General features: G+C 52.8%; 2 protein-coding genes and 1 long non-coding RNA gene across 6 annotated transcripts in view; 2 read left to right on the top strand and 1 right to left on the bottom strand.

Annotated features, from left to right (window-relative positions):
* DAG1 (dystroglycan 1) overlaps positions 1 to 5,069 on the top strand; it is a 48,667-nt gene extending 43,598 nt beyond the window's left edge. For 3 of the 4 annotated variants that reach the window (XM_005222705.5, XM_024982387.2, XM_005222706.5), the window contains one exon: positions 201 to 5,069. In XM_005222705.5, coding sequence (XP_005222762.2) covers positions 201 to 2,603 — 2,403 coding nt within the window. In that variant the 3' untranslated portion in view covers positions 2,604 to 5,069. 4 annotated transcript variants of the gene reach the window in all.
* Positions 5,043 to 14,176, bottom strand: LOC112443525 (uncharacterized). The gene is made up of 4 exons (XR_003031939.2): positions 13,984 to 14,176; positions 12,597 to 12,731; positions 10,439 to 10,587; positions 5,043 to 5,346 (listed from the first exon to the last, which is right to left on the bottom strand). It is a non-coding gene; the product is annotated as an uncharacterized lncRNA (long non-coding RNA).
* A 109-nt stretch (positions 14,177 to 14,285) lies between these two features.
* The window catches only part of BSN (bassoon presynaptic cytomatrix protein), a 78,917-nt gene continuing 69,925 nt past the window's right edge, over positions 14,286 to 23,277 (top strand). The window contains exon 1 of the mRNA XM_024983183.2: positions 14,286 to 14,663. Within this exon, the coding sequence (XP_024838951.2) occupies positions 14,464 to 14,663 (200 nt within the window). The 5' untranslated portion in view covers positions 14,286 to 14,463. The remainder of the gene's footprint in view (positions 14,664 to 23,277) is intronic.

Raw genomic sequence — 23,277 nt, 5'->3', positions numbered from 1 at the left:
CTCTCGGGCGAGTCATTGGCCTTCCACACTAGCCCATCTGGCGACCCCAGTCTTTTGTGACAGGTGAAGCGGAGGTGGTTCCTCCAACAGGAATTCTGAATTGTACCTCAGGCCTGCCCCACAGGCTAGGCCCCTGTTAACTGTTGTGGTCACGTTATGCAGTGAGCGTAGCGACTAACTCACACTGATGTCTCTCGTAGGTATCAGCCGCGGGGAAGGAGGCCTTACCATCCTGGCTGCACTGGGACCCGCAGAGCCACACCCTGGAGGGTCTCCCCCTTGACACCGATAAGGGGGTGCATTACATTTCAGTCAGCGCTGCACGACTGGGGGCCAATGGGAGCCACGTCCCCCAGACTTCCAGCGTGTTCTCTATCGAGGTGTACCCTGAAGACCACAGCGAGCCGCAGTCGCTGCGGGCGGCCTCACCGGACCCCGGCGAGGTGGTGTCCTTGGTCTGTGCTGCTGATGAGCCTGTGACCGTCCTGACAGTCATTCTGGACGCTGACCTCACCAAGATGACCCCAAAGCAAAGGATCGACCTGCTGCGCCGGATGCGGGGCTTCTCTGAAGTTGAGCCGCACAACATGAAGCTGGTACCCGTGGTGAACAACAGACTGTTTGACATGTCGGCTTTCATGGCAGGCCCAGGCAATGCAAAGAAGGTGGTGGAGAACGGGGCCCTGCTCTCCTGGAAGCTGGGCTGCGCCCTGAACCAGAACAGTGTGCCTGACATTCGTGGTGTGGAGGTCCCCGCCAGGGAGGGCGCCATGTCTGCGCAGCTCGGCTACCCTGTGGTGGGCTGGCACATCGCCAACAAGAAACCCTCTCTGCCCAAACGCATCCGGAGGCAGATCCATGCCACGCCCACGCCTGTCACGGCCATTGGGCCCCCCACCACGGCCATCCAGGAGCCACCGTCCAGAATTGTGCCCACCCCCACGTCTCCAGCCATTGCTCCTCCAACCGAGACCATGGCTCCTCCGGTCAGGGACCCTGTTCCCGGGAAGCCCACAGTCACCATTCGGACTCGAGGTGCCATTATTCAGACCCCAACCCTTGGCCCCATCCAGCCCACTCGGGTGTCAGAAGCTGGCACCACAGTTCCCAGCCAGATCCGCCCAACAATGACCATTCCTGGTTACATGGAGCCCACAGCAGTCATCACCCCTCCTACGACGACCACCAAGAAGCCACGAGTGTCCACGCCCAGACCAGCCACACCTTCTACTGACTCCTCTACCACCACTACTCGAAGGCCAACCAAGAAGCCGCGGACATCCCGACCGGTGCCCCGGGTCACCACCAAGGCACCCATCACCAGACTGGAAACCGCCTCCCCGCCGACACGCATGCGCACCACCACCAGCGGGGTACCCCATGGAGGGGAACCCAACCAGCGTCCAGAGCTCAAGAACCACATCGACAGGGTGGACGCCTGGGTCGGCACCTACTTTGAGGTGAAGATCCCATCGGATACCTTCTACGACAATGAGGACACCACCACTGATAAGCTGAAGTTGACCCTGAAGCTTCGGGAGCAGCAGCTGGTAGGCGAGAAGTCGTGGGTGCAGTTCAACAGCAACAGCCAGCTCATGTATGGCCTGCCAGACAGCAGCCACGTGGGCAAGCACGAGTACTTCATGCACGCCACGGACAAGGGGGGCCTGTCGGCGGTGGACGCCTTTGAGATTCATGTCCACAGGCGCCCGCAAGGGGACAAGGCTCCTGCACGCTTCAAGGCTAAGTTGACAGGTGACCCTGCAGCCGTGACGAACGACATTCACAAGAAGATTGCCCTGGTGAAGAAGCTGGCCTTTGCCTTCGGGGACCGCAACTGCAGTACCATCACCCTGCAGAACATCACCCGGGGCTCCATTGTGGTGGAGTGGACCAACAATACCCTGCCCCTGGAGCCCTGCCCCAAGGAGCAGATCACGGCGCTGAGCCGGAGGATCGCTGAGGATGACGGGAAGCCTCGAGGCGCCTTCGTCAACGCACTGGAGCCTGACTTCCAGGCCATGAGCATCACAGTGACGGGCTCTGGCAGCTGCCGGCATCTCCAGTTTGTCCCAGTGGCACCGCCCATGAGGGTGCCCTCGGAGGCACCAGCCACGGAGGTGCCAGACCGGGACCCCGAGAAGAGCAGCGAGGACGATGTGTACTTGCACACGGTCATCCCGGCCGTGGTGGTGGCGGCCATCCTGCTCATCGCGGGCATCATTGCCATGATCTGCTACCGCAAGAAGCGGAAGGGCAAGCTCACCCTGGAGGACCAAGCCACCTTCATCAAGAAGGGGGTGCCCATCATCTTTGCGGACGAGCTGGACGACTCCAAGCCCCCGCCCTCCTCCAGCATGCCGCTGATCCTGCAGGAGGAGAAAGCCCCCCTCCCCCCTCCCGAGTACCCCAACCAGAGCATGCCCGAGACCACTCCCCTGAACCAGGACACCGTGGGAGAGTATGCGCCCCTGCGGGATGAGGATCCCAGCGCGCCGCCCTACCAGCCCCCGCCGCCCTTCACAGCCCCCATGGAGGGCAAGGGCTCCCGGCCCAAGAACATGACCCCCTACCGGTCGCCCCCTCCCTACGTGCCCCCTTAACCCACAAGCGCCTGGGTGGAGGTAGGGGTAGGGCAGGGCCCTGGAGACAACACGGTGTTGTCTGTGGAGGCCGGTGGCCTGCAGACCAGCGCCCACTGGGAGCCGACACCTGACCTAGCACACACGGATACACACACGGGGCCTGGACAAGCCCGCCCTCTCCGGTCCTCCTAAACCCCAAAGCCGCTGGAGAGACTTTGGGGACATTTTTTTTTCCTTTTAATTTTTGCCTAACAGCTTCTTGTTTGTTCATAGAAAATCCTTCGCTGCGTTTTTTGAAGGCTGGCTGGCTCTGAAAGCACCGTTTGGAGTAGAGGTAGATGGAGGGAGCGAGGAACCGTGAATGAACTCGCAGGCAGTGCTGGGCAGCCTCCCGGCGGCTCTCTGCGTTTTGCCTTTAACACTAACTGTACTGTTTTTTTCTATTCACGTGTGTCTAGCTGCAGGATGTAACATGGAAAACAGTAGCTAAAGATTAAATTCAAAGGACTTTCAGACGTTAAGGTTAAGTTTTTACATTTAATCTGCTGTTTACCTAAACTTGTATGTATCATTTGGGGGTGGGTATGGGAAATTGCTTTGCTAAAAATAAGCTCCCAGGGTGTTTCAAACTTAGAGAAGACCAAGGGACAGTATTTTTTATCAAAGGAATCCTATTTTTTCACACTACGTAAACTTGGTTGCTCTGATACCCCAGAGAGCCCGCCTGGGGGCCTCCTGGCCCTGGCTCAGGGGCCAGGGCCCTGGTGCTGGGCTTGCTGTCCCACCGTCGCCAGGGGCTGGAAGCTGGAGGGGGCCTCTTAGGCCAAGGACATCCACACCCCCCACCCCATGCACGCTAGTGGCCCACCACCAAGGGGTCTTCATTTCCATGGAAAGGGGACTCCGAGAGGCGGCGGTGGCCGTGGCCCCCAACCTAGGTGCTCCAGGGTGGGCCAGCTGCTCGTGGGGACGGCTGGGGAGGTCGAGGAACTCGACCACATCAATCTGTTTTCTTTTATCCTTCTTCTGTGTGTGGTTTTTTTTCTCCCCCCATCCCCACCCGCCCCAAGGAATATCATGGTTTCTGAAACACTCAGTGGGGGACATTTTGGTGAAGATGCAATATTTTTATGTCATGTGATGCTCTTTCCTCACTTGACCCTGGCCACTTTGTCCCAATAGTCCACAGCCCCACCCTGACCCACGTCACCCCTCTTCTCTGGCGCTCCAGTCCCAGGCCTCGGGCCTGAACAGCTGGGCAAGGTCTGGTGGCTGGGGAGGAGTGCCAGCAATAGTTCATAGTAAAAAAATCTGTGGGCTCTCAAAGCTAATTTTTTACTAAAGTTTTTATACAGCCTCAAATTGTTTTATTAAAAAAAAAGATTAAAAACGGTGATGCTTAACAGCAGTTTGTACAAGCTCTTAGTGTTGATTCCATGGGACTGACAGCTTTGCTCATTTTGATTTTTTCCCCCCCTTCTTTTCCTAATGGTTTAAATTCCAGAATTACACTGGGGCTCCTTTTGCCTTTTTTAGCAGAACGTCCGTCCATCCATCCACATCTCTGTCCCGTGACTCAGGGGCACCCACTCAGCTTTGATTCTCCTCCTTTGGAAGAAACTGTTTTGAGCAGGACTTCTTGATGTCTGAGAGTTATTTTGGGTACCTTTTAGGGAGGAATGCCTTTTGCAATAATGTGTCCCTTCTGTGATCAAGGGCAGGTGGGTGGACCCAGGCTCCCTGTGCACATCAAGCAGCCACTTCTAAGCCATATTGACCGTTTTGCAGAGGATTCGCGTGTGCTGCCTCAGGACGGGAGGGATGGTCAGAGTGGAGGGGTCTTCACCCTGCCCTTCTCTGGAGGGTGTTCCCCTTTGCACCTCCTCCAACAGGGCCCAGCCTCTTTCTCCTGCCTGGCCCGCCGGTGGGGTGAGCGGTGCCCCTGGTGGCTGGAGCCTGTAGTGAGGGCTCATTGGACCTGTGGTGACTGGCCCTTGTGCCTCCATGTCCTGATCCAAGCTGGAGTTCCCCCAGTGCCCCAGAGTCAGGAGCACAAGCTGGATCTGACCTGGTGGGATGATTTTTTTTTGATGACCTCGCCAAAAAATAAACAATTTCCAGTGTTCCAGGTGAGGGCTTTGAAAGGCCTTCCAAATAAGCTCCGTTGCCCCTAGCAACCCCACCATTGGGCATTGCCACGCAGAGACGTGGCTGGCCCAGAATGGCCTGTTGCCATGGCAACAGGAGGCAGTGGGGCAGTGAACAGAATAACAACAGCAACAATGCCCTTGCAGGCAGCCTCCTCCCCTGAGCGCCTGGCTGGCTATGGTCTTTGGACTCTGTGAGACAGAGAGCCAATCTCACATTCAAGTGTTCACCAACCACTGACGTGTTTTTATTTCCTTCTATATGATTTTAAGATGTGTTTTCTGCATTCTGTATAGAAACATATCGAACTAAATAAAAGCAGTGTCTTTATTACAATGCCGTTGCCTCCAAGCATCTATTTCCCTGGCCCCTACACGACTTGAGTGTAGGGTGGGACTGGAGTCCATGTGGCAGAGGCAAAGAGGGGGCCCGGCTAGGCCCACTCCGAGGTGGCCTTTGAGCAGCTGTCCAGATAGCCTTCACATCCTTACCATTTCTGTGCTTCTGAGAGGGGTGGTGGTTGGCACTGGGAGTTTTGGCAACCAGTGAGCCCTCCCTAGCACCTCCTCTGCCTAAACCAGCGGAGACATAGCTTGTGCATCAGTTTCCTCATCTGTAGTTGGGTGGGGGGAAGAATAGGCAGGAAAACCCAGTGAGACTGGGTGGGAGGGGAGGATGGTGCAAGAGGTCTTATAGAGGAGGTCTGCCCCAGAGTGGGTCCCAGGCAGGGGTCTATCAGGCTGGGCCCCTTGCCCACCACCTTGTGGAGTTGAGGCTGGCCAAACCTCCCAGGGAGTCTCCAGGCAGTTTGGCCTTGGCCTTGAGTGGGGAGAAGGGGAGGGTGGTTTCTGGTCAGGCTGTTCTGCCCTCTTTGGGCCTATGGTTATAGTTTCTGGGGGTCTGCCCCCTAAGTGCCCTGCCAGGGGTGGACAGGCCAGCTGGGTAGGCTTAGTATGACTTAGTGCCCAGGAAGGGCCGGGTTGTCTGAGGACACTGCCCAAGGCGTGGGAGGCAGGGGATACAGCAGCTGTGTCTTCAGAGGCAGGATCAGGGGCCATTGGTCACGGAACAACTGGTGCCCCTTCTGGGCTCACTCCCACCGCCACAGGGCCCTCACCACCTACAGCCCCCAGGCTGCTGCTCTGCTCAGAACCTTCAAGACCCAGTGCTGAGACTGGTCGTATGTTGCAGCTAGAACTCAGTCCCAGAGCAGGGAGTTGAAGGTCAGACAACTACTTGGAGGAGGAAAGTGAAAGTGTTAGTTGCTCAGTCGTGTCCGACTCTGTGACCCTAGGGAATGTAGCCCGCCAGGCTCCTCCATCCATGGAACTGTCCAGGCAAGAATACTGGAGTGGGTTGCCATTTCCTTCTCCAGGGGATCTTCCCAACTCAGGGACTAAACCCAGGTCTCCTGCACTGCAGGCAGATTCTTTACCTTCTGAGCCACCAGTGCCTCATACTAAATACCACACTGATAAATTCCAGGAAAAGCTGTCCCCAGGAAAGAGTTCAGACACACATATACCTCACCCCAGGACCCAGCAGCAGGGACCTAGGAAATGACCCTGCCCTTTGCTCTCTTGGCCTCAGGAAGTTCTGCTTAATGTTTAACCTAAAGCCACTGGATTAAGTGGACTCACTCTTGAACTCAAGGAAAGGGATTTCTGGTTTCAGCCAAGAACAGTAAGATAGTGGGGTGGGCGCTGGAGAACCCACAAGTTTCTCCTGCCTCAGCCCTGCCTTTCTGTCCTTTAGGGATGTCTGATCTTGGCCTGGCGGGGCCCTACCCCACCGTACTCCTGCCAGATCTCTGTGGCTTCACCTTGGTGGGGACAGGGACCATCTACTCACATTTTTTTTTCAAGCTAGAGCGGGTGGTGTAGGGCAGAGGCAGGAAAAAAAAAGGATATAGTAAGGGAGAGGGAGTTGTTTGACCTACAGAAATCTGCCTTCCCCTCTGCCTCTGACCCAGGGCAAGTTCCCAGGATCCGTCAGGCCTGGCTTCCCCATCTGTGAGATAGGACGGTGCTGGTCTCCAAGGGATTCTGAGAAATCCTGGGAACCGTGGGGTGGAGTCGGGATAACAAGTCACCCCCAGTGCATCTGTCTCTAGAAAGGGCAGGGAATCTAAGCAAGGCTAGAAGACTCTTCCATCTCTCCCGGTGTAAAGGCAGTGCCTCAGGCCAGGCCTGGGTCCTGGCGTTGGCTGCAGAATACTAGGGTGTCTAAGAGCTCCTAAGAGCCAGCCTTGTCTAGAACATCACCACTTTGGTGAGGATTGGAGGCTCCCCGTGACTCACCTTGCTCCTCACAGGCAGAAAAGTCTACAAGAGACCTTTCTCTGGCTCCTCTAAAGCATGGAAAGCCCCACTCAGGCCCCACTCACCTTTCAAAGGTGCGCTTCATTTCTCTCTATTACTGTATCTTAAAAATACAGACCAGTTAAAGTTTTTAAGCTAACACTTCCTGCTATGCTTCCCTTCTCAATCCACCATCTTGAAGGCAAGGTCCAGGCACCGTGGCCAGTGCAAAACAGATTCAATTCTAAGTAGGGTTTTTTTTTTTTTCCCCCAGATTGGAAAATTTTGTTCCTATGGTAGAGCAGCAACAAATTATCTGAAGCCCCGTCCCCTCACCCCAGGAGATAGGGGCCCCCTTTTCCTTATGAGGAGGCTAGCAGACCCAGAGAAGGTAGGCAAGAGATTCAAAGTGAGGGTTTCCATCCGCTGGGAGTGGGGCACTCCTGCACCTGCAGGCAGATGGAGGCCTGGCCACTGGGGCCCTCGCTACCTGCTCTGCCCTCAGTTTCGGTGGTGGTGACCCTAGAATCACAGCTGAGATGGGGCGAAGTTGGTCTATTTGTGTCCCTGTGAAGACTCCGTGTGTCCAGGAGGTGTCCCTGGGTGGTTTCTGGGCGGTCGGAGGGGCAGCTCTCGACCTTGGTAGTGATTTAGGTGTGTCCCGTGTGAGCCCCGCAGAGAGCCAACTGCCAGGCCCTCTGGGCCAAAGAGGAGGGACAGTGTCCACTGGCTCCCAGGAGGTGGCGCCATAGGCTGGAGTAAGCCTGACAGCAATGGGCAAACAGACTGTGGGCGGGGTTAAGTCACAGCTGGTCCGGGGAGAGTCTGGGAGCTGGGAGAGGCTGGCTGTGGGAGGGTGGAACCCCGCCTAGGGCTGGGCCAAGACGGCCAGGGACTGGACTGAGGTCTTGAGGAGGGCTAAGGCGATAGGTAGGGCCTAACCCCGAGGGTACTCTTGTCTTGTGTCCTCCTCGTGGCGTTGCAGCCCCAGGTCATAGAGGGCAAAGCCCAGGTTTGGGATTTGCCAAAATGGCTGGGAATTGGGCCGAGTCAGTCTGCTCCTTTTTAAGGGATCACACCCTATTTCCCTTGGCACCTCTGTTGCACAAGGTCAGGAGGAAGAAAGGTGAGGAAAGGGGCTGGCTCCAGCCCACAATGGCAGGGGTGGGGAGGTCCTGTGGGAGGTGGCAGCAGCTTGTCCCTGGGTGTGCCTGGGGGAGAGGACCAGCTTGGTCCTGAATGCACTCGCCCTCAGGGAACACGTGCCTGGGCTTGGTGGATGCGGAAGGGGGTGGAGTCCTCCTCTTGTTTGAGGAGCACAAGGTGTACATGTGTGTAGTGGGGAGGCCAGCTCTGCATCCCTATGTCCACTACAGCGATTAGAGTGCAAATGAGAGATGGAGGAGCATGGGCTGTGACCCCAGTGGCTCTGACTCAGCAGCCACTGTGCCTCCCGAGGCCAGCCCTGGGTCCCAGGTCTCTCTTCAGAGAGGCCTTGGGCCAGGTAGGGCTAAGAGAGGGACACAGCTACCCCGTGAGCCCCAGGAAGATATCTGGAGCAGATCTGGGGCTGAGGGGGAGGGCTTGGTTGAAATGAGCAGAGACTGGGGGAGGGAAGGCTCAGTGGCAAGTGGAGGCTGTCTCTTGTTCAGCCGTACTAGGAATTCCTCAGACTGCATTATTAGCTTCTGGTCAGAAAGGCTACGACCTGGGAGAGCTGATGCCCATGCCGGGTCTGCCAACTGGGGGAGTTATCAGTACATAACTAGCAGTGGTAACCCAGATGCTTCTGTACAACTGACACCTGCTGCTCCCCACCCCAAAATCTGGGGAGACCCACATGTGACTTCAGCCCTCGCCTGGTCGAGTCTGCTTTGGCCACACTCAGGGCTACAGGGGATACCAGCGGTCCCTGCACAGAGGGCCAGCCGTCAGGGCCTCCAGAATCAGGGCCTGGTTTGAGCAGCAGGCAAAGGCCAGACTTGGAGACTGCAGCTTCCGTGAGGGTAGTGTGGGCTCAACGGTCTTAGTTTCTGCTGCATCCCTGGGGCCTAGTGTGATGCTGTCTTTGTCCTAGGGCTCGAAAGTGCCAAACTGAACTGAAATTTAAATTCAACTACATTGAATTTAGTGAAATTGAAATCATCCATCCTGGAAGAGGCCTAAGGGACTGTGGACCTTTCTACTTGTCAAAAGGGTTTTGTTTCACTGACCTGCACTTTTCTATTTTTCCTGGAAGGCAGGAACTGTTCCAGTGACTCCTGAAAGCTTCCTGGACAAACCAACCCTATGTTAATCCACTCTGACCAGGAAAAGGCAAAGCTCAGTGCAGAGCATAGCTATGTCCCATGAAATCCCTGGTGGTAAAGGGTAATTCTCAGTAATGGGCTTGGATTTGCAGTAGGAGAGCCACAGAGTCTCACGAGATAGGGTTCCCTTTAAAAGACTTCCCTGAAGACTGTGGAACTGATGAAGGGGCTGAGCTAACTGTCCCTTTCCCGTGAAGTGTCCAAGTCATGTCTGAACCTCTGTTGCTTGGAGTAGGCACATAGGCTCATCAGGAGAGGGCATACAGACATGACTTGCCACCTGGGTCTGTTCCCCACCCTTTACCTCCGCACCTGTGGGACAGAGGTAGGTGGAGGCAACTCCGTGGAAACTAGAATCCTAGTGGGAAGGATTGCAATGGGGATTGAGATAGTATTTTCTATAGTTTACAGGAAACCGTTTATGTGCTTGTCTCTCCCATTCTGCAAACTGAACTCCTTGAGGGAAGGTCCCTTAGTCTTCACTGGGCCTGGTACTGAGTAAATACTGGCTTGGCACTGGCTGAAGGAGGATGAGTATGCGGGTATGCATGAATGAGATCCACAAAGCCAGCCTGGAGGCTTGTCTGAGGGAAGGCAGAGGGACAAGGAAAAGCAGCGTGTTTTGACTTGGGCACTTACAACTTGGAGAAAGCATGTCTTCGTTATTTTTTTCTTGTCACAACAAGCCTTTGGAAGCACATAACTCTAATAGCAATGGAGCTTAATGAGCTTTCTTGGGAGCACTGCATGGGCGGTGGGGCTAGGTTGGTGATAAACATTTCTGATCATTTTTTTTTCCCCTGGATCTTTTCACAGAATGCAAGTAAAGATTCGCATAGTGCAACAGGAAAGGAATTAGGCAGACAAGGCCTCCAGCAAGTGCTATACCTTTCAGTTTTGCTCCCTTTTCCTACTCTACCCAAGGCATGGCTCATCTGAAGAACCTAGTACACAAGCAAAAGTGTCCTGGCCAGCCCGGATGGGCTGCTGAGCAGGACACAGATCCATCGAGTTTCTCATTTGTAGCCTCATATCAGCCTGCCGCTTGCTTGGGGAGCTGCCTTATTGCTCGTGTTGGTGGGTGGTGCTGACAAACCTCAGCCAGGAGGGAAACCTTCTGTTTCTTCGTGCTTCCTTCCTCCCTTCCTCTTCAGTTCTGTTTTTCCATCCCGGTGGAGGAATGCAGACAGGGATCCAGTTTCCTGAGTGGCTTCTCCCTGGGAGGTGAGACAGGCCTCAGCAGCACTACAACAAAACAGAAGAGCAGAGAGGTCAGGAGACCCCGGGAGCTGGCTCTCCCAGTCTTTCAGGGACAGTCCACAGCCTGTGGCACCATGCCATCCAGAACTGTCCTCAGCCATCCATCCTCATTCCCTCCCACCTCCATGCTCTCTGCCTCCCCTTCTTGCTGGCAAAGTTTGTCATTCCCTGTCACCACTGTCGGCATCTTCATCTTTGACTCCTGAGCCTCCCTGTGGAGGTCACCATGCTGAAAGTAGTGGCCTGGGGTAAACTGGGCTCTGTGGGGAAGCAGGAAAGCCTCAGAGTTTGCACACTGCCCCTCCTGTGCCTAGGCTCGCCTGCATGGTGCCTCACCCATGGCCCAGCTGGCATCCAGGTGCAGGTCCCAAGGCTTTGCATCTCTTCATGCTTTCAAGATTTGCCTCCCAATGACTAATCATTTCCACAAACTCCAGCAGCAAGCTGGCTCTGAATAGGCCTTTTTCTACCTGGATAGATGTTTTTTCCCCCCAGTTACATTTTCCTTCTGGTCTTTTATGAGTGTTTGAGAGAACAGGCTGGAGAAATCAGTGGACGTGTGTCCATCCATCAGTTCTATTTTGGCATGTAGACTGATTCTCCTCCTATCTGGGCTTTCTCCAAAACGACCGCTGTGGGTCATATGTCACATTGAAGTGGGAAGAAAATACCTTTGGCAAGTGAAGTTTAGGGGGCTTGGAAACTTCTGTAGGGGCTCCAGGTCCATCCTGTCTCTGGCTGGGCAGCAGCTGAACCCAGGAGGAAATGGTACCAGACATCCCAACTGCTGGTTTGTATAAACTTAGAGATTTGTGCATTCACTTGTCATGAAGTCAAACCTAGTGAATTCTTCTAGTTAGTATAGGTAGCTCATCTATGACTCCTCCAGCAGGAGACACTTTGGGCACAACCTCAGCACCGTCCCTGTTATTCATGAAGTGAATAACCCATGCGCAGTGATGCAGGAGCTAAATTCAAAGGTCCCTCTGGGGTCCTTTTAGCCTGGTGGTTGGTGAAGCCCTTGGAAGTGCCAGTGAGAGAAATGCCTGGAGCTGCCTAGAGAACTCAGCCCAACCAGCAACCCCGAAGCCCTGCTGAAGGCCAGCCCAGGGAATAGGACAAGCCAGACAATGTCCTGCTCTTGAAGAGCCCCTACTAAGTCAGAAGGAAGGAAACAACTCCTGGAACAGTGAATAAAAACCAGAGACTGAGTCAGAGCCCCAAACCACCAGAGGCCAGCGCCATCCCTTGGTCAGCAGGAGTCCCTGGGCCAAATGTGAGGGATGGATGTGGACACAGCAGGCGTGTTCCTGCGGATGTTTCTCGGAGGAAGTGAGATTGACAGTTGGAAAGGAGGACAGGGGAACCACTAACTCACACTTCCAGGTCTCCACTGCACTGTGTTCTTTGTTACCAAGGTAGCAGAGACCCTGGAGGTCTGCTAACAGCCAACAATCGACTCTGATGAGGGCAACTCCCCAGGTCCACTGCCCAGGTAGGGCTAATTACCCCCACTGGAACCAGGGGCACGTTGATTTAAATCTATGGGAAGCCATAGCTCTTATGGCTTTTACAAAAACAAACATCCTTTTCTCTCCTACTTTCAAGCAGTCTAGCCCACACTGACTGGTGTCTGTGAAGCCGGAAGGGCCTGGGTCAGACCAAGGTCAGGTCACTGGCCTGCTCATAGTGCCTGTGTTCATGTTCTTCCCCGGGAGAAAAGGTGTGGCACAAAATCTCCAAATCCCAGACCATCCACCAGAGAAACAACTAATAATAAATTTGGTTATGTGTACACCAGGCCCTTGTTCTTGTGTTTTATTTGTATCAGCCACTCCACTCTCACAATCCCTCACATTAGAGGGGGCTAGTATTATAACTTTGCAGGTTAGGACATGGAGGCTTAGTGAGTTTAAGTCAGTTGCCAAGGTCCCATCTGGGAAGTGGCAGGGCTGAGGTGTGGATCCTTGAGGAGCCTAGATACACATACTCACCAGACACAAAGATGATTGAAACATAGGAGGAAACACAGTGAAGATCATCATAACATGGGCAGAGAGGCTCTCGTTATTCCAGGCAGTCAGAGTCAGGTAGTCAAGTCAGCAATCCAGGCTTCATGGAAACTCCATCTGAGAGGTCATAGGGAGCGGATCAGTGTGCGTGGGAAGGCCCAGCTAAGGTCTGTCCATCTGGTTATCAGTTCATAGGGATCCCTGGATTATTCCAGGTCAGGTTAGAACTGCTGACATCCCATTTGATATATTCTCCATCATTAGGTTTCCCTGGTGGTTCAGACAGTAAAGAATCTGCCTGCAAAGCAGGAGACCTGGGTTCAGTCCTTGGGTTGGGAAGATCCCCTGGAGAAGGGGATGAAGTGGGGTATGGCAACCCACTCCAGTATTCTTGCCTGGAGAATCCTATGGGCAGAGGAGCCTGGCACGCTACAGTCCATGGGTCACAAAGAGTTGGACATGACTGAGCAACTAACACTTTCACTTTTCACTTCCATCATTAGGAGAATTAGATGAGTTTGTAAAATAGGTCCAAGTTTACTTAAGTTCCTCTACACAGCTGTGATTTATGAAGCCAGGAATAGTTTGGAATATCTTTTAAGGAATAATCTCCCTCAGGAAAACCCAGGTTTGTGTGAGAAGCGAGAAGTCAGAGTAGTATGCAAACACTGAAGTCTGTAAAAGTGAGGTACGGGAAAAGTAATTGGTAAGCTCTCAGGTCCATGCAGAGGCAGCCTGCAGTCGTTCATCTGACAGTCCATGGGAACCACAGTTCAAAATTTCCAAGAAGTATCAACTCTCCCCACTACCCATCCCCAAGGTCACTGTTCCAGGGCCTACTGAGGCAGCATTCCATCTGGCTTCAGGCCAACCCTGACACACCGTCCACCTTTCCCAGGGACACTTTTTGAGGTTCCCATCTCCCGGGACTAAGCCTGGACCTGAATCCCAGATGGTTGCCCCGTGCCACTTGTATAACGTCTTCACTCCCCAGCTAGCCTTTGAGAACCTCATGCTGCTGCTGCTGCTAAGTCTCTTCAGTCGTGTCTGACTCTGTGCGACCCCATAGACGACAGCCCACCAGGCTCCCCCGTCCCTGGGATTCTCCAGGCAAGAACACTGGAGTGGGTTGCCATTTCATGAAAGTGAAAAGTGAAAGTGTAGTCGCTCAGTCGTGTCCGACTCCTCATAACCAGCCCCATATCTCAGCATCCTTTAAAATCTCCATCCTTCCATGACATTGCGCCTCTGAAAACTCTTCGTTCATTAGCGTTTCCAAATCTTAAACATCCTTTAACGCCACACTCGGCGTCCCCTCTCTGAGGCCAGTTCCCACAAAGTCTGCCAAAAGCTGGGACGTGGAAGTTACCCAAATGAGAGCTCCCACGCCCAAGTTCCCCGAGTCAGAAAGCGCCACTGACTCCAGGACAGGGCACGGAGTGACGCCCCCACGGACCCATCTCGTTGTCCATGTCCCTCCAATCCTGGTTAGGCGGGACGCTCCTACCAACCCTCGCGGCACACGCCTGGTAGTACCCGCCGGCCGCGTCGGCCTCGGAGGGCGCATGCGCCGGCGCCGGCGGCTGTATCCCGGCGATCCAGCTTCAGGCTCGTGGACTAAAGTCTTCAGAGGCCGGCGGGAGCGCGCGCACGCGTGGAGGTGGCGGGGGGGGGGGGGCGTGTGCAGAGAGGGGCACGCGAGCCGCGCATGCGCAGTGGCAGGCGGCGGCGCTAGCCGAGCTGGGAGATGGCGGCGGCGGCGGCGGCGGAGCGGAGCGTGTGAGAGTCGCCCGGGAGCCGCCGGCCCGGGCCCAGTGCGACCCCGACCCCGCCCGCCCGCCTGCCCGCCATGGGCAACGAGGCCAGCCTGGAGGGCGGCGCTGGCGACGGGCCGCTGCCGCCCGGAGGCTCCGGCCCCGGCCCGGGCCCCGGTGCCGGGAAGCCGCCTTCAGCACTGGCAGGCGGAGGACAGCTCCCGGCGACAGGCGGGGCGCGGGCGACCGCCGGACCAGCGGGTCCAGGCCCCGGGCCTGGGGGTGGCCCGGGCAGGTAAGCGCGCGGCACAGCTCCCTGGGGCGGGGGCAGGAGGGCACGGGAGTGTGTAGCCTGAGGCGGAGGCCAGTGCTGGGGCCCACGACCCTGCGGTCTAGTCTGGACAGCGAGGTCGGACGTCCGGCCGCACTTTGAACCCAGATGGTTTGAGGAGGTGGCATGAGGGAGGGTGGTCGCGGGACGCGGCCCTCCCTTTATAGCCGCCCTGCCTTAGTATAAAGCACGATGCTGAGCACAGGGTCAGTCCGGGTCTGCAGACCGTGACTTCGTCACGAACCCCAAATTCTCTTCACCCCAATGCTGGGCTAAGGAGGGGCTTATGTAACCTCAGCCTGGTCCCTCTGCACTGGGGAGCAATGGGATGGAAAACGTCCTCCCTGTCTGCTGCTATCTGCCTGTGTCCATTGTGTTGGGCCGAGGAAAGAGCACAATGGGAGTGGCTGTCAGGAAAGATAAGTGTCACTGTGAGGAGCAGAAAGATGTGGAAATAGTTGAACCATGAACTTGGTCATTCGCTTTCCTCAGGCATTTAGTAGCTAAAATCTTTGGAGGAGGGGAACTGGACACCAAAAGGCACTTATTTAGGCTCAACAGTACTGACAGGGTCATGTGCTTTCACCATGGTTTAGTGAAACACTTTGGGGTGAAGCAAAAATGCTGTTGAATCATCTAGAACCAAATATGTTCTGTTGCCTCATGATCTAGAGTCCCACCTCAAATCAGTGACATGTTTTAAACAGAACATGTCAAAACAAACAGTATTTGATATCTGATCAAATACTATGAAACCAGCTGTTTAAAATGCATGTGATGGTCCTATAAACAATTAAGTGGCAGTAAATGCAGTGGAAGGAAATACCAATATATAATAAATCAGTCGACTGAAAACTCAGGAAACCTAAGAGACGACAAAATAAAATGGAAGGCGTTATCTTCACAGCAGATAGACCCGGGGAGTAGCGAAGCTGGGGTGTGCTTGGGGTCCACGTGAGTCTGCTGATAAATGTTGCCTTGGTTTTTCTGTGTGTCCCACAAACTGTAAGGGAGCATAATTTTTGGTTCTTCAGCTGCCCAACTATGCCTCTCATGGGCTTGTTTTCTCAGAAATTGTTTCTTAGACAATTAACGGTAATGAAAAGCGCTTGGTAGCCTGAAACCTGCCTCAGACAAGCCAGCTTGTGACCATCCCTTTTAGAGGGGGGATTTGCCCATTTTACGTTAGCCTTTTTGGTAATGCAGTTGTAGAGCATACAGTTCTTAGCACTGCAAATACTGTCCATTTTGCTGCGTGTTGAGCTGCTCTTTGAGTTTTAGCTCAAGGGAGGCTCACTCAGGCTTTAGAGCACTCCCTTCAAGGGAAAGCCTCTATAGCTGTGTGGAAAAACAGCTTGTTATTGGGAGTTCTCTATATGGGAAACTCGACATTTCCCTTCTGGTAACCAAGCAGGCTACTCTGCTTATCGTTTATCTGATGTTGCAGAGCCAAGCATATGAAAATTTGGAAAGACTTGGACATCTCAAAGAGACAGGAAGAGGCTAGTGTCTATTCATATTCCTTTTCAGTATTTCATTTCTACCCTGTCTACGTGTTCTACTACAGGGCAGACCCATGAACCACTGTGGGGTAGGGAATCATGGGCTCCTGCTGGATTTAGCTGTCACGTAATTTTGCTCTTGGCTGTAGGCAGTGCATATACACGGGCCTGTTTAGCTATGGTCCTATAGCTATCAAGCTCAGAGGGTGAGCTGGCTATTTGTCACCAAAGCTGGGGATTGGAGGTCCTTAGGACATGGGGTTTACTCTTCCAGCTGATATTCGCTTGTCTGGGCACCTCAGCCAAGCCGCAGCTCCATGATATGTCTCTCCTTCAGCATCCGTATAGCTTCACTTCCTCTCACCCAGCGTCTCAGGTACCTAATGCCAAATTTAGCATGTTCTGTTCTGAGATGCTGCTGAACAGATTGGCCCATTGATGGAGAAAAAGCCCTGTGGCATGTGCTTCTGGGCATTTGGGAAAGAGCATTGGCATAGTTTCAAGCCCGCTTGTGAATTTGGGGGAATTACATGGTGAATAGAAATAGGTGGAGGGCCAGGTAAGGGGAAGATCATTTTATTGACCCCAGAGGGGAATGGACCTGAAGCTGTTGGGGACTGGACTCCTGGCTCTTTCCTGTTGCTGTATTACCCCTTGTCACCTCAGGCTGAATTAGTCTTTTCCTCCTAATACTGAGCTGGCTTGGGCCCTGTGAGGGGCCAGCTTCACCATTTGAGGCTTAAGAGCTCGGCTAGAACCCTGTGAGTAGCAGTCCGCCACACCCATAATGCTGCCTCTTAACCTGTTTGGATGATATGGCACTTTGGGCATCAGAGAGTCTGTCAGGGCAGGGCTCTCTGCTCCTGGTCCCAGGGTCACATGCGCAGTTACATAGGTTGTGCCTTCCCTGAGGAGTGCCAGATCAGAGAAGGCTGAACTCTGTCTCAGGCTCCAAGTTCTATGCCTTGGTGTGGGCTGCATCTTCCTGCAGGAAGGGGCACCTTTCAGTTATTCATTCATTCAGTTCATTTTATGGCTGAATGGCTGATGTTCAGTGAAGGTCCTGAGTTGATGGGATTTTTACCTGTACACAAACCAGTTCAAGAGAAACTTTATCAGTACTCCAGAAAGCACCTTAAAAAAATTGCACAAAGAAGCCATGTATGGAGAAGAAATGGCAACCCTCTCCAGTACTCTTGCCTGGAGAATCCCTTGGACAGAGGAGCCTGGTGAGCTACAGTCCATGGGGTCGCAAGAGTCGGATACGACTGAGCGACTGACACACACACACAATTGAGATACTTGATGGTGCAAGGGCACACTTTCTCTACTCTCCCATCTCCTGCAGGAAGCAGGATGGGGCAGGCAGCACCTGGGAGGCAGGGTGACTCCCCCACCCCCATCCCTTCTGGAAGTCTAGGGGCCTCAATGCCTGCAACAGCTGGCCTTGGGCAAATAAAAGACTAAGTTGTTTACTGGCCAAAAAAAAAAAAAAGAAGCCATGTAGACCAGTGGCAATGTGGTTAATCGACACCAGCTCTGTGGACTTGCAGAGCTTTGACATTTGCAAACTGATCTTTAGTCAATCAAGCAAGGTATATTTGCCAGTATCAAGAGCAAGCACTGTGCTGGGCTTTGTGGAGGTTCTGGAAGTATATACAATGCTCCCCTGGCCTCTAGCACCTCACAGTCTGGTTGATCAGAAAGCTCTTGAAGAGCTCTTGGAGAATACGGAAGGATCCTAGGAGTGACACCGTAGGCAGCTCAGTGTCTGAGGAGCATTCTAGTAGGTAATGCTTATAGAAGGGTTGTCAAGTGAGAAGAGTAGAGAGGCAGAGCCAGGCTTCAAAAGAAGGAGAATCCCAGGTCTCCTTGGGAAAGTAAGGGAGGTGGCCCTGAGAGGTAGAGAGAGGAAGAAATGACATGAGGCACATGGTCTACACAGGCAGAGACTGGGGCTGAGTGCAGGGGTGTGAAAAACTGTGGCAAGCCAGATAAGGCTCCTCCTTGTTACCCCGTTGAAATCAGTGATCAGTGCTGAGCTGTCACTCACTTCCAGACCATATGTCAGGGAGACATCTTGAGCCCAGTGCAGCTGGGCACAGAGAGCCTGGGCATTTGTGGGAAGGTAGGCGAGGCTGCCCTAAGAACCATACCCAGAGTTCCTTTCTCAAGATAGGTTTGCCATAATTATATCTCGAAGATAAGTTAATGAACGAATAACTAGGTTTGTCAGGCAAAGTATCTCTGGTCTGAGATTAGCCAGACTTGTTATACTATATCAGCTAACAGTCAGGCTCTAGAAAAATCTGGGATTAATTTGTAAGGCCAGAAAGAAAGGATACAATTATTAGGTTTAGAAATAATGGGCCTTTATCATTTAGAGATTATGTTAGGCCACTGGATTCTCATGCAGGACATGTCATGGAGTTTGTGCTAAAGTGACCCCAATATCTGGATGGTGATGTTATCAAAAACTCACCCTAAGAGGGAAGCCATTTTTGCATTTCTTGCCTGGGAGACAGGGGCAGTTTTGATAATATAGCTATTTGTAGCCTTGGTAAGACTGATAAGATGCCATAGGTCCAAAAAAAAAAAAAAAAAGCTATGGATTTTTTAGGGAGAGAAAGTCTATTTTATTTAAAGTTTTTTATATTATGGAAAATTTCAAACACACATACGTAAAAGTAGAGAAAATAAGTTAATGAACTGCCATGTTCCCATTGCCTAGCCACAGCCATCATCAACTCACAGCTGATCAAGTTTATCTATCTCCCTTACTCTGCTTAAAGCATCTTCAATGGGAGCGTCTTCCAGATATTCAAACATTTCATCATCCATGTTTCAGTGTATATTTCTAAGAAATAAGGGCTTTGGGGACTTTCCTGGTGGTCCAGTGGTTAAGACTTCATGCTGCCAATGCAGGGGACACAGGTGTGATCCCTGGTCAGGGACCTAAGGGGCTTCCCAAGTGCTACTAGTGGTAAAGAACCCACTTGCCAATGCAGGAGACGTAAGAGATGCAGATTTGATTCCTGGGTTGGGAAGATCCCTTGGAGGAGGGCATGGCAACCCACTCCTGTATTCTTGCCTGGAGAATCCCCTGGACAGAGGAGCTTGGTGGGCTATAGTCCATGGGGTTACAAAGAGCTGGACACAACTGAAGCGACTTTAGCACGTGCTCACGGGAAACTAAGCTCTGGCATGCTGCATGGTGAGGTGAAAAAGAAAGGAAATAAGGGCTTTGTATAAACATTACTGGAGAAGGCAATGGCAAGCCACTCTAGTACTCTTGCTTAGAACATCCCATGGACGGAGGAGCCTGGTAGGCTGCAGTCTATGGGGTCGCTGTGAGTCGGACGCGACTGAGCGACTTCACTTTCACTTTTCACTTTCATGCATTGGAGAAGGAAATGGCAACCCACTCCAGTGTTCTTGCCTGGAGAATCCCAGGGACGGGGGAGCCTGGTGGGCTGCCGTCTATGGGGTCGCACAGAGTCGAACAAGACTGAAGCGACTTAGCAGCAGCAGCATAAACATTACCACAGCACCATTATTACATCTAAAAAGGGTAACAATCTCTTCTTAACCTCAGTGAATATTCCATCAGGGTTCAGTGTTTTTGGATTATTTTATTAATTTATTTTTATAATGGTTTGTTTGAATTGTAATCTGAATGAGATCTGCACAGAGCATTTGTTTGCTATGTCTCTTCAGTTTCTTTAAGTCCGTAAGTTCCGCTTGGGATTTATGATTGTCTGTGTGGTTTTTCCTGTGGTTTCACACACACACACACGCACACACACACACACACACTCATATTCTGGATTATGCTGATTATATCCCTGTGGTGTCATTTAAGATGTTCCCCTGTCCCATATTTTTCCTCAAAACAGGGAATTACATCCAGAAGGCATTCAGAATCGCATCAGGGTTTTTTTGGCCAAGAAATCCTAGCTTTTTAAGAAGGAGTTTGTTGAGCACTTCTGATTGGAAGCGGCTAGGAGTTCGTTGAAAGAAGATCCAGACTTTGGGCTAGTTTGAGAACAAAGATCGATTCCATGGGTCATTTTTCCATTCTTTTTCTAAAGTTCTCCTTCCACCGAGTAGGTTTGGTTCTGAGTTTAAGAAATCAAAGCTTGCGGACCCCCGAGCTCATGCCTTTTCACCCCAGCGTCACAGGTGGAGCCTTCCCTGTATGTGTATTTTATGTACTATATATGTATAAGTAGCTGCCAGGAGATAAGATCTGGGGCTTCAGTAAATCCTCCCTCTTCTCCTAGGTCCTGCCCATTTCAGTGGACCCCTTTCCCCGTGTCTGTGATAGAGGCAGGGAGGGACAGACCTTGCTATGTGTTGGTTACCTGGGGAGAATCTGTTCTGGAGCCTTTGGCCTGTGTGCTGTGAGTTGGGGCTGATTGTGGAGGTAGGCTGGCAGAGCTGTTGTAACAGTTAGAACTACCACTGCTGGGTGCCTGCTCCGTCACAGTCACTCCTCTAGGTGTTTATACACACTTATTCCTCACTCCGGGCTTCCCAGGTAGCTCAGCGGTAAAGAATCTGCCTGCCAATGCATCAGACGCTGGTTCAATCCCTGGGTCAGGAAGATCCCCTTGAGTAGGAAATGGCTACCCACCCTAGTATTCTTGCTGGCAGAATCCCCGTGGACAGAGGAGCCTGGTGGACTACAGTCTGTGGGATCACAAAGAGTTGGACACGACTGAGCAACGGAGCATGCACACATTCCTCACTCCACCTACCTGGCCATGCAGCTGCCGCAGGCTCTGTCTGCCCTGGCCTCACTTGCCCTTCCTGTCTAGGGATTCACTTTTTTAAATGGTGAAATGGTGAGCGGAGACCTGCATGCCTGCAGCAAGGGCCGAGTGTCACACTAGGACTAGAGGCCCTCCTGGTCAGCTGGGCCTCAGTGGACACTCCAGCTGTGGGGACTCCCATCTCAGGTGATGCCTGAGTATGTCATGTGGGTATTGGTCCTGCCTCTGGAGGACTTGCTCAGGCTCCTTTCCAACAGGGCCATCTGCCGTCTCCATTCACCAGTGCAGTGATGGGAGCTGGTCGAAGCTGGGGATGACTTGGGACCCTGGCCTGTGTTCAGAGAGATGGGATTCTGGTGACCCACCCGCTGTGGATTGGGCCTCTGGTGGGGGCCTGTCCTCTTCTGGTATTCTCTGAGCCCGTGGTCTTATCCTTCAGCCTGTGGGACAGCTGGGCCTGTGGGATGGAGCCAAGGTGCATGTTCCGATTCCCCTGGGCACCCAAGCTGCTCTCTCCTTCCTGTACTTTGCTGTTAGGGGCATCTAGGGTTCTTAAGAGAACTTTGCTCTAGCAGACATTTCTTACCTGGTATCCTCACTTCTTTCTAACAAGAGGCTCACCTGGAAGCATATTGTGAGTCTCCAAGGCATTGTAGGTCACCCCTGGGGCCAAATCCAAATTTCTTTGGAGGGACCTGGCTACTTCTGAAATGGTGAGACCACTGTCAGGACCAAAGGTGAGGATGAGATTTTCCCTAAGGAGTTGTAGAAGAGCTTGGTCTCAACCACTGAGGAGATCACGGAGCCTCCACAGATTGTCCAGGAGCTCACACAAGGGGTCACTGGGCCTGGTCCCATCTGGTACCACCACTTGTACCCAGAGGAGCCCAAGCTCTCCACTGCCCCAGGGTCAGGGAGGGGGCTGTCCCCCCAAGGATGCTGGAAGAACCAGTAAGACATTGGGTGCTTTGAAAGAAAGGGGAGGTAAGGAAATTTGCCAGTAGGCACATCCGTACACTGGATACATTTGTGTGTGCTGGTAGGTAATCAGGGTCATCTGCACTTTTCATATATGGGAGTGGATATGAGGAGTCATATATGTGAGGGATTTCTACAGTTAAATTCTACTTAGAAGTAGGAGGACTTTAAAGTGAAGTTCATCCATGTATTCTGGAAACCTTTGCTCAACACCTATCAGATGCCTATCCCTGGGTGAAATGAGAGGAAGAAAGAAGCTCAGGAGGTAGGCTCTGCCCTCAAGGGGCTCACAGTGTGGTAGGAGAGAAGGAGACACTTCAGTTCAGATCTTCACCCTTGCTTCCCTAAATTAGAGTTCGTTCCTGCCTTTGTCTCACAGAGGTAAGGGGAAAGAGCGCACCATGAAAAGGGGTTGTATCATTTCATCTTCTAAAATAGTAGAGCACATATTTGTATGATGTTTTACAGCTTACAAAACACATTCACAGCACTGACTTACTCTGTTGGGAGCTCCAAAGGTCTAACATGAGAGATTCAGAAGAACAGCCAGCTTCGCTGACTTTAGCAAACCCAAATGCCATACACTGAGCACAGCTGGAGAACCACGTCACTTCCCTGCCTCCTGCTCTCAGAAGATGGAAAATTTAGCAAGAGGATGGCGAGGGCTTTGAGGACAGGGAAAAGATCTGGAAGTAGGACATTTGAGCAAAGGAGAGGGTAGGGTGGGGTGGGGGATGAAGAACAGTGGACACTGGGCGGTGGGAAAGGGGGGTCAGAAACTCAGGTTGTAATGAGTCCTGACATCGCCTGAAATGGACTGTACCTGTGGGCTTGGTCCTCGGTTTTTTTCCATCTGTAAACTGAGAAATTTAACTAATCTCCAAAGTCCCCTCCACCTCTGACAGCTTATTTCTGTGAGATGATTGAAAAGGAAAGGGGAAGCTTCCCGCTGTTCAGCTTCACAGAGTAGAGAAAACAAGTCCAACCGGCTGCCTTTAGGTTAATTAGAAGAGCTTTAAATGAAGAGGATTGCTCTCCCATTGTGGCCCGGAAATCTTCCCGAGTGGACAAAATGACTTCTCAATCAAGCCGGGAGCCAGGAGGGGGACTGGCTGCCGCCTTGCCACTTGGTCGCTCCTGGTAAGCAGGGGCTCTTGAAAAGCTGACGGCCTCCTACTGGCTCTGCCAGCGGGCCAGCAAGGCACCCAGGCGGGCCGGCAGAGCCCGCTGCCGGCGCCCTCTCCCCAGCTGTGCTCGACGGCTCACCTCCTGAGTGTTGTCCCCTCCACATTCCACAGGAGCTCTGGCGGCAGCCTGTGTGCT

This window comes from Bos taurus, chromosome 22 (assembly GCF_002263795.3).
Source record: "Bos taurus isolate L1 Dominette 01449 registration number 42190680 breed Hereford chromosome 22, ARS-UCD2.0, whole genome shotgun sequence".
NCBI lineage: Eukaryota > Metazoa > Chordata > Mammalia > Artiodactyla > Bovidae > Bos > Bos taurus.
The sequence above is the reverse complement of the archived record's forward strand: the minus strand, read 5'-3'. Positions and strand labels throughout refer to the sequence as shown.